The 15,217-nt window shown below is 29.6% G+C and overlaps 3 protein-coding genes and 1 long non-coding RNA gene across 8 annotated transcripts in view; 2 read left to right on the forward strand and 2 right to left on the reverse strand.

Annotated features, from left to right (window-relative positions):
* On the forward strand, positions 1-1,318 carry LOC113785523 (uncharacterized). The gene is made up of 2 exons (XR_003471653.2): positions 1-262; positions 1,078-1,318. It is a non-coding gene; the product is annotated as an uncharacterized lncRNA (long non-coding RNA).
* Positions 1,319-3,146: 1,828 nt separating this feature from the next.
* On the reverse strand, positions 3,147-7,560 carry LOC101508511 (uncharacterized). 5 transcript variants are annotated; one of them, XM_027332070.2, is made up of 4 exons: positions 7,440-7,560; positions 5,618-7,300; positions 4,428-5,527; positions 3,147-3,898 (listed from the first exon to the last, which is right to left on the reverse strand). In XM_027332070.2, exons 1-3 carry the CDS (start codon positions 7,462-7,464, stop codon positions 4,608-4,610), a joined length of 2,628 nt encoding a protein of 875 aa, XP_027187871.1. In that variant the 5' UTR covers positions 7,465-7,560; the 3' UTR covers positions 3,147-3,898; positions 4,428-4,607. The 5 variants fall into 5 exon arrangements, with proteins under 5 accessions (XP_027187871.1, XP_012568735.1, XP_027187870.1 ...); XM_012713281.3 differs by having other exon boundaries at positions 3,147-3,484; positions 3,850-3,898; positions 4,428-7,300; XM_027332069.2 differs by having other exon boundaries at positions 3,147-3,755; positions 3,850-3,898; positions 4,428-7,300.
* Positions 7,561-9,382: 1,822 nt separating this feature from the next.
* On the reverse strand, positions 9,383-10,756 carry LOC101509047 (serine acetyltransferase 1, chloroplastic). Its single transcript, XM_004491442.4, has one exon. The coding sequence runs from the start codon at positions 10,692-10,694 to the stop codon at positions 9,630-9,632; it is 1,065 nt and encodes a 354-aa protein (XP_004491499.1). The 5' UTR covers positions 10,695-10,756; the 3' UTR covers positions 9,383-9,629.
* Positions 10,757-13,999: 3,243 nt separating this feature from the next.
* Positions 14,000-15,217, forward strand: part of LOC101509370 (pectinesterase QRT1) — a 2,719-nt gene continuing 1,501 nt past the window's right edge. The window contains exon 1 of the mRNA XM_073365061.1: positions 14,000-14,768. Coding sequence (XP_073221162.1) covers positions 14,467-14,768 — 302 coding nt within the window. The 5' untranslated portion in view covers positions 14,000-14,466. The remainder of the gene's footprint in view (positions 14,769-15,217) is intronic.

The raw sequence follows: 15,217 nt of genomic DNA on the forward strand, positions 1-15,217 counted from the left end.
TTTGGGTATTTTTGAAATGCATTGCCAAAGGCGTGGTCTCTGTCTCTGTCTCTGTCTCTGCATTATAAGGGTGGACCATCACTATCACTTCAAATGGCAAATAACAGGCTACACAGAGTACTGAAAAAAGAAAAAGCAACCGTCTCTATGAAAAAGGAAAGAATGACAGCGAAACACTGATCCAACAAAGATAAACAAGAGCATTGAAAAACTCACAAGTGATGGAGTTTCTAACTGTGGCCACTTCATCTATATCTTCGTGGTAAGTTTCTCTTCTCTTCCATCCACCGAGTGTTAATTTTTTTTTCCAATGATATAATGCAAGAAAAAAAACATAGAACAACATATTATTTATACATAAACAACCTATCATTTCTATAAAAAAAATAAACAAATACACTTATATATCCAATATAATTAGATATCAATAGCTAAACTTACAATCTTAAAATAGTTTTATTTTCAAAATTTTCATACAAGAATTCTTAATTAACCAATAATTAGTAGTATTTCTTTATTTTCTATATTCGATCCTCTACATTTAGATAATATAAAGTGTTGATGGTTAGATATGGAAAATAAAAAAATAACACTAAGTATTGGATAATAAAGAATTCATGTGTGAGAACTTTTGACTAAAGGCTATGTGATGTAATTGGCATTTTCAAAATCGAAAGTTATAATTGGTATTGGATTACGTTAGATATGATAGGGAGATAAGTGTATTTGTTTGTTTGTTTTTTTATATTAAATATAATGATATATTGTTTTTGGCAACATTTTGTTATGAACCAATTATTTCTATTTAACTAGTTTGATGCATTTGTTTGAAACTGGATATGTTGACTTAATCAATTGTTGGAAGAGTACGATGAAGATGAAAAATTCTGCCCATAAATTGATGAAGCTGTAAATTCAATAGGTATAAATAACTCCACTAGAGAGATGGTGACACATTGTGCAAATAAATCCCCCGTTTGTTTTTAAATGAGAACTAATTAAAAGCTTGAGACAACCTTGATATGAATGGTATAATTATAATTATTGGATAGGTTTTATTGCCTTGTTGTTGATTAGTCCTTATGCAGAGAAAGTGAAGGACTCAATTGGTCCAAGCATTCACGATTGTTTGCTCAATCAACTAAGTACAAATTCAAGGACAGTTGAAAATGTTGAAGAAAGACATTAAGATTGAGAAGGTTTAAATAACTGTTATCATTGAATTAGTTAGTTACATCAGTTTGGAACCTCCTAATTTTGTTGCTAATGATGTTCATTTTCATCTAATTAGTTAAACTATCTTCTATTTTTGGTATTTTGTCTTGTCTACAGAAAACATATTTTATTTTTAAGTTTCAATGTTGCTTTCTTTTGAATAGTATAATAGAATTGCATGAGTCAAATCTCCTTTATGTTATTTTTTTATAGTAAGTCATAGCTGCTATATATTTGTCACATACAATTACTAATATAATTCGGGTTAGCTACTTGATGTTTATTTAAATTGCTGTAGGATTAATTTCTTTGCCAAATATCAGTAAACTATAGTTTTATTTCATGAGTAATGAGTTTGCAAATCGAAAGAAAAAGCTTGATTGCTAAGAGACTCTGAATTTTACTTATACTACTAACTACTAAAAATTAGTCTCATTATGCATGATATCATTGTAAAGCTCCAAACAAACAAAAAAATCTGTAAAAAACCTGTAGGTAATTATTTACAAGAATGAGTATTGATGTAAAAAACTTTATTTCATTAATTAAAATTTCATATATTTTCAATTTTATTGCCTATAAAATTAGTACAAGTGCATTTTCTTAAGTGATTTTTGTATCGTTTTTAACTTAAACAACTATAATTTTTTTAAAATTTGTTATAACCACGGAATATGTATTTTAAATTAAGAACCATGTGAAAAAGCGCTTAAAAAATACATCTAAGTTTTTCCATGAAATTATTACAATATTGTTAAATAATAATCTTCGATTTTACACTGGATAATTCATTTGTAAAAGAAAAAATTGTTACAAAAGAAATTACTCTTTCAATGTTTAAATTAATATTAATTATTTTTTTTTCAATTATTTAATTAATATTATATTCATTATTTATCTTCAACTTTACATTAATAGTTTAATGGTACTTGATAAAGATAATTTAATAATCCGAAATATGAGGTCATGTTTATAATCTCAACCATTAATTCAATGTTTTGAATGAGAGAGAAAATGTATTCAACAAAACCCTAGTTACTGATAATGGTCAAATGTTATCTTGTGAGGCTGAGAAGCCATTGCAGTCACATATTGTTTAGTGGAAGCAACAAGAGGTGGGCTTCTCTGAACATTCAATATTTTTCAGAGGTTACACATACTCTGGCTTTGACAATATAAATTACAAGATTGTAACATTACTTTTTGTTCTACTTCTATATCATAATTGAATCATATGAGGACTTTCTGACACAAATGCCCTGTCCATTTGGATTGAACTGGTAGTGCTGTTTTATTTTCATCCAATTTGATTGATGTTCTCATTAGCCAATTCCATTATAAGACACCTCCTTGGATCTTCTTTTAAAACCACATGCTGAATTATCTGAATCTGTTTGACAGATATGAAATGAGGATCATGAAAATATGTTATTTTTCTACAATACTCATCATGTTTTCACCATTCCTTCTCTAGCTCCTGCCCATTACTCATCATCATCATGCCAATACCAATCATAACTAGATAATGCTTGTCAGTTCTCATGGTTCAAAATATCAGATAAAGCACTGGAAGATAATCTCTTAAATTGGCTAATTAATTACCAATTTAAATATTATTGTGTTCTTTCAACTTGCTACTGTCATAAAGTCATGAGCAAAATAGTGATAGATTGCTCAGTTTTTTTTTTTTTTTTGACGGAGATTGCTCAGTTGTTTAGTTCCATTCTTGATTGTATATATTCACTCTCTTATTGATAATGAAATGTTCTTGAACCACTGCAGTGAACATTTACGAATAAGGAATTTAATTAATCAAATTTTTCCAACTGAGTTATTCAAAATGACTTCTCTACCTTTTTATATGCATAACAGTATCAAAGTAAATTATGTGGCATAACATTGCATACAGAAGATACTACCAACATTAAATATCTAGACAATACAAATACTTTTTTTAAGTGGAAAGCTCATAAAGAGAAAGCTTTCACAAGAAAAATATGCCAGATTATTTGATACAAGACATGAACATTCTTCAAGCAAATACAACATCTGACCAAAACATATATTTTGACATGATTGTTAACAGTTACAGTTCTAGCTTCATGCAACAAACATTTATCTCCATAAAGGTGCAATATGACCATCCTTTCAATCAGAGCAACCTGTGACGTCAATATTGTAGTTTGAATCAACACCAGAGCAACATGTGAACTCATAAGGACTACATGTGGAAACTGTCGCACTGTGCATGAAACTTTTGTCTTAGATCCTGGGTAAAAAAACCAAACAGTATAATCTAATAGTTAGTTTCAGAACTTCATCATCCTTCCCTTGAAATTTTTATATCAGAAAATAGTTTTCCATGTCCATAATCCTAAATTGTTATGCAAGGACAGGATCATTCACTGAGATTTGATCATTATCCCTGTAAGCTTCACCCGTAGCTAGACCCAGACTCACGGTTGCGCAAAACCAATTCCTCAGTAATAAACAATTCTAGTGGCTTCTTATAATTCTAATAGCTACCAATACATTCAAACCTAAAAGTATGGAAATTGTAAAGTTACAGATTGGAAAACCAAACTACAGTCCATTAGTGGTTAATATATCAAAGCTATAGGGATCACAGTATACCAAGCAATAAGCCGGAATGTGCATATTCTCAACCAGAAGCCGCAAAACCCTGTTAGGATACAATATTTGGATAAAATTAAACAACCACCAAGCATGTACATTTGCAACAGAGCATACAACAAGACACATTCATAATGTGAAGTCCGAGGCAATAATGCATACAACTAGACACATTCCGGAATTGACTTAGTGTATATTTGAATAAGCATTCAACAATAAATCCTTGATAACAATGAACTATGAATATACACAAAGTCAATTCAATTACCATGTTGACCTATGAATATGAACTAATCAGACCACACATAATGATTGAATATCTTGTTTTTTGTCATAAAAGTAAAATACATTGCCCACAGATTTAGTAACAGCCACAATATAACAATATACCATGTTTTCTGAAATAGTGGCTCACATGGAAATTGGAAATACATGTATGAATGAAAAAATCATTAGGCATTAAAAAATTCTTTTTCAAATGCTCACTGAAACTCACCAAGAGTCCGAAAGAAATAACATAGCATGACACTTCCAATTATTATAGAGCCTGACAAACAATTGCAATATGTAATAATTACCTGAGGCTAGGACCATTAACCTTATCAAAGAGCTGGTGACAATGGAAATCTCTGGATTTGTCTCTCAAATTTTCCGGTCAAACAATGTGAAGGCAGTCATTTACTGAGAAGACCACTACTTAATTGGGTCCAGAAGCCAAACTTCTATTACAGTGCCGGTACAATATATATAACCAATCATCAGGGTAATCTTGTAGCATGTTGAGACTTAGCCATTTCCCTTAAGACAGCACCAACAATTGCTGCCTGCTCAAGGCAGTCAGCCTTGTGCAATGCATCTAAAAGAACAACACATGTTTTGCTATATACATGACAACCTTTCAATCGAGTTTCCTCAAAAAGTTTATATGCATCAATTGCTTTATTGGCACTGCTTAATCCTTCTATCATAGCATTATAACAAGCAGAATCAGGGATGCCCCCACTTGCCTTAAATCTATCAAATAGGCCTCTCGCCTCCATAACATTTCCAGCCTTCGCAAGTCCTACAATCATTGTGGTGTATGTGATAGTATTAGGTTTTAACCCTTGTTTCTGCATTTCTTGCCAGAATACAAAGGCCTTATTAAACTTTCTAATCATACAAAGACCATTTATCATAATGCTGTAAGTTATTTCATTGGGAGAACATTTTAGGTTTTTCATGTTCTGAAAGCAGACTTGAGCTTCATCAATTTCTTCAGCTTTCACCAAAGCGCCGAGTAAGCAATTCCATGTGTATGTGTTTGGAGTCAGACCTTTCTGCATCAGCTCCTCCAAAATTAAGTATGCTTCATCAATCCTTCCCACCTTGCCAAACCCATCAATAAGACTACTGTATATAACTACATTTAAATCAACACCTATTGATTTTGCTTCTTCAAATAACATGTATGCTTCATCAAGCCTATCAATTTTAGCTAGTCCATCAACAACAGAACCATAAGTTACAACAGTAGGCTGTAGACCTTTTGTCTTCATTTCCTCCAGTAGCTGGTATGCTTTATTGACCTTACCAGACTTGCAAAATCCATCGATTACAGTGTTGTAAGCAAGAACATCCAAATGTAGTCCCTGTTCTTTCAACTCATAGAACAACTTATATGTTTCTTTTGAAAAACCTGCTTTCACAAGACCGTGAATTAGAATTGAGTAGCTCCGAATATCAGGAACTAACCTCTGAGTTTTTATTTCTTCAAATAAAGCCCTACCTTTGTCAACTTCACCAGCTTTGAAAACACAATCCATGTAAGTATTAAGAAGCATCAGATCAGGAGAACAGCCCCTATGCACCATCTCTTTGTAAATTTTATGACCATCCTCCTTCCTACCACACTTAAAAAAGTTCTTAATGAGAGATGTATAGACTACTACATTTGGAGTTTCATCAGAATCTAACATCTTTTCATAAAGACTGTAAGCATCATCGACCCTGCCACGTCTGCCCAAGCCATCGATAAGCGAACAAAATGTTCTTGAATCAGGAGTGCAAACTTTATAATCCAATCCTAAAAATATGGAGCAAGCTTCATCAAGTTTTTGAGCTTTACATAGTCGATCAATCATTATATTTACGGTCATGATATTCGGGAATAAGCCAGCCTCTTTCATACTATCCTGGACTTTCAGGGCTGCTTCAAGTTCTCCTGCTTTACAAAGCATCTCAATTAGAATATTGTAGGTTGTGAGATTCGGCGCGGCATCTTGTCTCATTTCTTCGTGGATCCTCAATGCTTCCTCTAATTTACCCTTTCTTCCTAAGCAGGTTAGTATGCAATTATATGCAATGACACTAGGTATACACCCCTTTCTCTTTTGTCTCTCAAGCAAACTGTATGCTTCATCAAATTTTCCAGCTGAGCCATAACCCATAATCATGGTATTATAAGCATAGACGCAAGGGACACTTCTGTTGAAATCCAGTTCTTCAAACAGCTCAACAGCTTCATCCAACCTCCCAGCCTTGCAAAGAACTCCGATCAAGCTAGTATATGTGACATCGTCAGGAACCAACCCTTGTGCCTTCATCTCATGAAAGAATTTCCAGGCCATATCCACCTTACCAACTTTACCAAAGCAGTCTATACATACATTATAGAGGACAAGGTCAGCAGTGAATGAGTTGCTCTTCATCTCATCCAGCAAGGAAAGAGCAGCATCTATGCGACCCTCCCTAGAAAACACACGAACAAGCGTAGTGAAAAGTTGTACATTTGCTTCATAACCTATTTCCTGCATTTGGTGAAAGAGAGTGAGCATGGGATCAGCTTCGTGAACCTCAGCAAGAGCTCCAATTAATGTCGTGTAAGCTGAATAGGCAGGGCGAAACTTGAACTTCCTCATTATTTCAATAACACCAAAAGCTTCTCTTAGCTTCCGCGATTTGACTAAACTACCAACCAATTCTATGCAAGTATTATTAGCAATTCCAAATCCAGCCTCACTCATTTCTTCAAGAATCTGTTCCAAGCAGTCCAAGTTTCTAGTCCTAGCCATAACCATGAGAAGTGCATTGTACACTTCTTGGCAATGTGGTTGTTCAGTTTTTCCCTCCACCCACCTAAAATACTGCAATGCAATATTCAAGTCCTTTAACCTCCTCAGCACTCCAACAATAACTTCTGGTTGAAACATTTCATCAAACATGTTGAGTGCATCCTCAGTAGCAGGTCCCCATTGACCAGTGTCCAAAACCCCACATACATCATACACTGTCTTTCTCATACCCTCAACTTTTGCCGCATTGTTTTGGTAGGTATCATCCATAAAGGGATTAACTTTACCATACAATTCAGAAGAAGAAGAAAAATGAGACCCATTTGAAGATGATGATGAAAACCACTTGGATAAAGGATCAATTTTCTCACATTTAAGAAAATATCGAAACTTAATAACTGCAACAACAACAATATCCACAACAACAACAAAAAAGAAATCAGATTTGAGATTATAATAACCTTGTAAATAGAAAATGAAAACAAGGGTGATAACAACACATTGAATAAAAAGAGAGAGAAAAAAAAAAGCAAAAACCTTGAACCCTTGAAAGAATCTTCATTGGAGGATTAATGGAGAATAATTAACAACAAGGTCAACAAAAACAGAGTAGACCATGCGCAGCTGAGAAGAAAGGGGGGTTCATTTTTATTTTGATTTTTTTAAATTAATGAGGACAGATATATTTATTATTTAATTTTTAAAAAAAATTCTTGAATTATTTTTTTAGAAAATTTCATAAATTAATATAAATATAAAATGATTTTGGAATTATTTAAATTAATATGAATATAAAATAAATTAATATTAAAATAATCAAATATGTTAATTTTGGAATTTAATAAATTAATATAATCTAAAATAATATAATTTATTTTAAATTCACAAAGGTAATGAATTATTAAAATTTAAAATATAATAAAAGATAAATTATGTTCTAATTTATTATTGAAAATTTTAAGGTTGAAACATCTTTTTAATATATTTTTATAGAAGAATAGGTGTTTGAAAAATTTAACCCTTTTACATTTTATATTATCTATGTAATACATAAAATATTATTATTTCCGATCCCAACCATTTATAAAAGAAAATAATAAAACTAATACACTCATTAATTCCTTTAAATTTTTTGATTATTTTAAATATATATTCTTATTAAAAACTGTGAGAAATAAATATGTACTAATAATATTAAAAAAATAAACAACTTACATACAAATATAAAAGTAATTGAAACTATGCACTTTAAAATTTGTAACTTTTTTGTTATATATATATCCAAAAAATTCTCAAAATATTCTCCTATTATATATAGAACTGGAGGAGAGTATATCACAACCACATTCTTAAATCATATTAGCTCAACCCTAAAATATTTGTCATTTGTTTCATACATTAAGTGTAAACTATATTACTTTTTAAAATATAATTTTCAATTATTCAAAATTTAATAAGAACAGATATTATTTAATTTTTAAATATTAGTTCTTTCAAAAAAATCTAAATATTAGTTTTACATAGATAATATAAATAAATAAAGCATATTAAATAATGAATGAAATTATCCATCATTCAGGTAATATCTCTAGTGTTTACAATAATAATTTTACTACTATTATCATAACATATTAATGATTATTGTTCCTAAAAAATGATTGTGTATTTACATATAAGATATTATTTTTTTTAAATACATATTATACAATTATTTTCAACTTGTTATTTAAATAGGTCATAACTACTGTTAATATGTTTTAAAGGAAATATTTCTATTTTTTCTTTTTCTGAGAGAATAACACAAGACTAAACTAATTGGTAAATAACTTATGAATAGTGCAAACTTAGCTTAAACAGCTCTCACTAGTGGCATTACTTTGTGTTGATTCACTCATGCCTCACATCATCCATAATTTCAAGGTTTCATTAATCACTGCTTTTAGAAAATTCAGCTCTTGAATTGTGAACATTGTAAAGCCAACTTTGTTTGAAGAGACTTAATGTCTGTTTTTTTGAAGTCACTACAATCAAAGTTTTAATATTCATTCTCTTTTGTCACTTTCCCTTCTCTATTGTGCTAGAGAATATACTACTTTCTGTGCCCCTATCCTATTAAATTTGACATCTCTTCCTCCCTAATTGATTGGAATGGTCTCACATGTTTAGCACTCACCAGCTTCAATCCAATGTGCATATTTTTCTTAGCTGCTACCAATAGTTTCCATAGAGTGAAAATACAATGTAAGTGCAACAATAAGCTACAATTTCTGCAACAAGAAAGCAAGGTCTCTTTGAGCAAATTTAATGATTCATGAGTTTTCAATACCTCTTAGGCAATTACTTTAAAAGAAACTTTGAACTGATCTACCAATATCTACTTCTGTAACCAATATTAATTTTATACACCCAAAATAATTAGTAGTATCATATAAAATAATTAGTAATATCATAAATGCAACTATTGTGAATATACAACACCATAAAGGAAACATTACTCTTTTGTTATGATTTTCATTTTTATTATTCTTAGGAGGAGAACCAAGATTCTCTCAAACATCACATAACAAACAATAACCCCTAATTTAAATAAATCACTCAACCATAAACTCTAAACATAAAGCTACAAACCAATTCCCACAAGTCTCGAGAATTAGTCTCTGCAGTTACACGCATAAGATACTAAGTTTCCACCATAAAACTACAAACCAATTTTTCAAGGACTATACTTTAAACACAATAATCATAAAACTCAGAAATATGTGCAATATGATCCATAGTGTGACTAGGAATCTTATCAAGTTTAACAGGATTGTTCTTCCCTCCAACCAGTTTAGCTGGATTCCCAACAACAGTAGTCCTAGGAGGAACATCCTTAATGACAACAGAACCAGCACCAATTTTAGCACCATCACCAATCTTAATATTCCCTAAAATACAAGTTCCAGCACCTATCAACACCCCATCACCAATCTTTGGATGCCTATCACCACAAGCTTTACCAGTCCCTCCTAATGTAACACCATGCAAAATTGAAACATCATTCCCAATAACAGCAGTTTCACCAACCACAATCCCAGTTGCATGATCCAACAAAATCCCACTTCCAATTTTAGCTCCTGGATGAATATCAACTCCAAAAACTTCAGATACCCTATTCTGAATCATAACTGCTAAAACTTTTCTTCCTTTTAGCCACAAATCATGAGCTATCCTATGAGCTTGACATGCTAAAAACCCTTTGAAATTCAAGAAACAATGCACATGACTTATACAAGCAGGGTCTCTTTCATTAACTACTTTCAAATCATATTTCACAGCATCCATAATTTGTTTATCAGATTCCAAAACTTTAACAAAAAGATCAACAAGTGTTGTGCTCGGAACACTTACACTGCTTAATTTAACAGCAAGATAATTAGACAAAGCACTTTCCAATGATTTGTGACACAAAATTGAAACATGATAGTAAGTGGATAAAATTGGTTCAACAGTGACATCAACTTTGGCTTCTTCTTGCATCTTTGTCCAAACACAATCTTCAACCTCATCATCATTTCTTTCAGATTGTTCCACAACTGAATTAGTGTGTAAACTATTGTTTACACCAAATTTGAAACTTGGTGTCAAGATTTTGTTTCCATAGGAATAATCATTTTTGATTGAATTGGGATCAATAGAAGAAGAAATTGACATGAATTGATGAGATTGAGATGTGTGGTGACTAAGAGAAAGGAGAAACCATTTTTTTGGTGTTGGATTGACAAAGAAATTGAGGAAACGCTTTCTCATCATAACTTGTCTTTGATTGAAGAACCAAAATATTTTTGTCAAAGGTTAGTCCTAGAATATTTCATTTCATTATATTATATAGTATATAATAATAATGTATAACCCTAAGATGGAATCATTCCCCTTTTTTATTGAGCCCAACACTGTATTGACAATTGGGTCAAAAAAACATTAAATGAACAATACTTAATTATTTATTTGTGGATAGAATTATTATTATTTTTAAATATTTTCATTACTTATGTTTTGCATTTACTTCAATATCTAATAGGTTTGCATCACATATGATAATGTGTTGAAAAATAGAGACTATATTTATCATAAGTAAATGTTATTGGTTAGTTTTGTTAAAGGTGTGAGAAATTTGTTAGCAACAAGAATTGAGTTCTAGATTTGTTTTACCCTAATTCATACATTTGAGCGCAATATTCAGAAATTAGAAAATTAAATAATAATTTGAATAAAAGTAAGATACTAATTATATTTAAAAGTTTGTTGACTTATATGTATGCTCTAGTTTTTCAAATTCAAATTCATTATTATATGTATGCTCTAATTTCAAATTCAAAATCATTGTTATATTTAAATGTTTGTTGACTTATATGTATGCTCAAGTTTGGTTACAATTTGAAATTCATTGGTATTTGTATGTTCTAGTTTTTGTTGTTTTAGATATTGGATCGGTTTTTCTTTATCCGTTGGAAATGAGTTTTATTATATTGGAAGTATTTATATTTATAGAAATTTTAATGTTTGTACTTATCTTAATTGTCAAAGAATCTAATCTTATATGATATCATGTTTCAACTCTATTTTTTTAATAATATATTTAAATATGTCAAAAATGAATGGATGTTAATATTTTTAAATTATTAAAAGTAATATCTAACAAATATGTCAAAATTTAATATAATAGTTATAGTATTAATAAAAAATATTATTTATATTTATTTAAATAAATTGATATGATAGACATACAAAAAAAAATTATGTGACATATAGTTTAACTTTTTTAAATAAATAATTTTTTTAAAATCTAATGTTTAAAAATAAAAAAAAGTTTAATCTAACATAAATAGTAGGTCTCAGTAGGTCAGCATGATCTATTTCAGAGAGTATATCATAAAAAAAAATTATTTTCAAATTTAAATTTAATCAGTTATAAGTTATACCTATAAGGCTATAACATTATGTTGTCAAATATACAAGCATTTCAAGAATGTGGAAATGAAAAAAATAAAAATTAACCACAATTCTTGAAAAGAAATTTAACCAATCAGATCACCAATATCCTAATTTCAATTTCAATATTTTTTGTTTTTGTTTTTTGATGTATCAATTTCAATAATTTAATATATGCTTCTTGGCCATCTCTATATATTATGTAAAGGGCGTATAGACGTATGTTTTCTTTATATTTTATATTTCTATATTTTTTAGTTTTTTTTTTTTTTGTTACATTTGATAAGAAATATAAGGTATATTTTTATTTATGTAGGGGTAATGGGACAATAATTGGCTGAATCTATATCAAAGAGACAACTAGATGTTTTCTTCACAACCATTATAAATAAATATAATTTTCAATCTAAACACTAAAGCAACAAAATTTCTATATTTATATTATATCTTAATATTTAGAACTAATTGTAGTATATTAAAAATTCCAAAATATTATTCGGATTAATTTTATTTAGAGATGTATTTTACATATTTGAATTGATCAATCTAAATATATATTTTTGTATATTTGAGAATATTAAAAATGAGAAAAGAAACACTCTAAATATATATTTTAAAATTTTGATCCGCACAGTTAAAATCAATATAAGTACCTACAATAAAAAAAAAGTGAAGACTCTTATATTTTAAAGTTTAGTTGTGGTATCCAACAATTATTCATACAAAGCCATACAATTATTTTAAATTTAGTTAATTTTTATATAATTTAAATTTTGAGATGATTTTTGTTTAGAGACATCAATATCCAACCAAACTCATAAATATCTAATAATTTACATAAAATGTATTAGGTTTGAGATTTGAGTTTTTTCAATACACAATATTTAAGTTTTTTCCAATATAATTTCTTACTAACAAACAAAATTAATATAAATTTTATAAAATAAAAATAAAAAATGTTTTTGGAAAATAAACTATCATAAATTAAGCAGTTTCTTTGGTTCTTTAAAAAAACTAAAACTAAGCAATTTCATATACGAGCCTAACCAATAATGGCCTATTACAAGAGATGGAAGCATGTGTGTGTTATTATTGCATAGCCATAAGGTCATGGCACTCATCACACCATATCCCTTCCAAGACTTTGAAGCATCCTCATGACTCATGAGTGTATCCTATTTATTGTTTTTACCTTAAATGTATAGTGATTGTAGAGAAATAAGAGTTTGAAATACTAGTTTGGTATTGTAAAAACTGAAACAAGGCATAACAAAAGGTAATAATCAATTCACTCCAATTTATTCTTTAGTGCCCTTATTCATATCGCAACTGCTACTACAATACAATTTATGATGATTTGATAGCTAAATTTATATCCTTTTTTTTAAATCTAGCTTTCTTAATTGTACAATCATTTTGTAAATACAACTTAGTAGCTATAAAAATATCTTCGAATCCAATTAAATTGTGTGAGTTTAACTACTAAATCAATTAATAAAAAAAAAAGTTATTGTACAAGGAAATGTTCCCACTCAATGGCCTAATCAAATATAATTGTTCTATACATCAAAAATCAAGTACCATGGTCCACCAGAAACATATTTTGAAAACAATATATCTATGTGCCAAAAGTGTAATGAATAGGAAAGGAATACAGTGAAGGTCAATGATATAGGTGGTTTGGTTTCAAATAATAATATATTATATCAAGCACAAATTTTAATATATAATTTTTGATTTGTTATGTTGGTACAATAATTACACTTTCATTTTACGTATTTGATCTCATCATCTCGTGCCATACAAGTATTGTAAATTTCCAATAATAATTGTTTCTTTGTCACTGTCCTCAAAAGAGTTTATGTGGGACCACCATTAATTTTAATAGTAAAATTTTTTTTCATCACAAACTCATATGTTGCATCAAAACAATCTGACAAAAAAAAATCTACTACATTTACAATTACACACATTTTTATAAATTTAAAAAAAATCAAATTAATTTTTTTGCTAATAAAAAATGAAGCAAGTAACAAAATTTGGTGGTGGTTCATCAAATTTGGAGGGAAAAACATAAAGTTTTAATTTAAAATACAAATAGAAAGATCCAAGAACATAGTGGAGGGTGCAGTTGCACCCAATATGAGTTAACCTCCCATGAATTATACAACCGCTCATCTTGTATGATTAAATTTAAAAATGAAAACACACCATTTAGACATAGTCCAATTTATTTTATCTATATAAAAAAAAAAATTAAAGTTTCAATTAGAGAGACAAAGTCTCTTTATGTTCCTTGAATTAAACTCAATAAGAAAACCAAAGTTTGATTAATTTTGCAAACTTAGTTGTTATTATTATGAAAGGCTCAGTGTTTTTAATTACAACATGATGCAAGCCTTACAAAGATTGTAACTGACGGTATCACCATAACGCTCGGTTATTTATTACAATCAGCTACTTCATGCTTCAACTCTATAATAAAACCGTTACACAATCTTTCTTTCTATCTTTCATATCATATAAATATAAATTCATATATAGTAACATAATAGTTGTAACACATTATGTTATGTGACAGAACAGAACAACGATGATGAGGTTGTCTTGTAGAGTTGTTGTTTTGTTTGTTTTGGTTTTTGTTATGTGGGTTGAGGTGGATTTAGTAGAAGGTGGTAAAGGGGGTGGTGTTAGGAATTACATTAGTTGGGAAGATTTGATGGTGGATGAACAAAGGTTGGTTTTGAAGAAGAGCAATAATAATAAGGAGTTTAGAGTTATTGTGGTTGATCATAATGGACATGGACATTCCAAAACTGTTCAAGGAGCAGTTGATTTGGTTCCAGATTGGAACAAACACAGAATCAAAATCTACATTTATCCAGGAATTTACAGGTTTGTAATTTCATACTTAAGTTTTCACACTAATCTTCGTAGCACCGGCACTTCTGATCGAAAGCGTGTTCTGTATCAGTGTCTGACACCAACACGAGAGACACATATGATTACATTTAACTAATTGGTTTTCTTCAAAAATTATGGATATTGATATGTCAGTGTTAATATGTAATATTGTGCCTAATGTTTGTGTTGTGTCTGTGTTTAGCCAATCTTTCACTTTCATTGTCATTTTGTCAAGTTTTTTGATTCTTGAGTTTTCTTATCAAAACATGTTGGTTTTCTTTAAGGTGGTTATTTTAATTTATTTGCCTTGATTCTAGTTTTGGAAAGATACATTTTTGTTTTTTGGGTTATGATGGAGCTGAGTTTGTTTGGTTATCCTTAATTTTTGTGTCAATGGAAACAAGACTTTTTTTTCTATTCTTACACCATTGGTTTATATG

The sequence above is a fragment of the Cicer arietinum genome, chromosome 2 (genome assembly GCF_000331145.2).
Source record: "Cicer arietinum cultivar CDC Frontier isolate Library 1 chromosome 2, Cicar.CDCFrontier_v2.0, whole genome shotgun sequence".
NCBI classification, from domain to species: domain Eukaryota; kingdom Viridiplantae; phylum Streptophyta; class Magnoliopsida; order Fabales; family Fabaceae; genus Cicer; species Cicer arietinum.

What these genes read in the sequence shown, in the direction of transcription:
- LOC101508511 (XM_004491441.4), bottom strand. Translation starts at nt 7,464, where the DNA reads ATGAAGATTCTTTCAAGGGTTCAAG. An exon ending in GATTCTTTCAAGGGTTCAAG is followed by an intron (nt 7,301 to 7,439) that starts GTTTTTGCTTTT and finishes TTGTTGTTGCAG; the next exon opens with TTATTAAGTTTCGATATTTT.
- LOC101509047 (XM_004491442.4), bottom strand. Translation starts at nt 10,694, where the DNA reads ATGATGAGAAAGCGTTTCCTCAATTTCTTTGTCAATCCAACACCAAAA.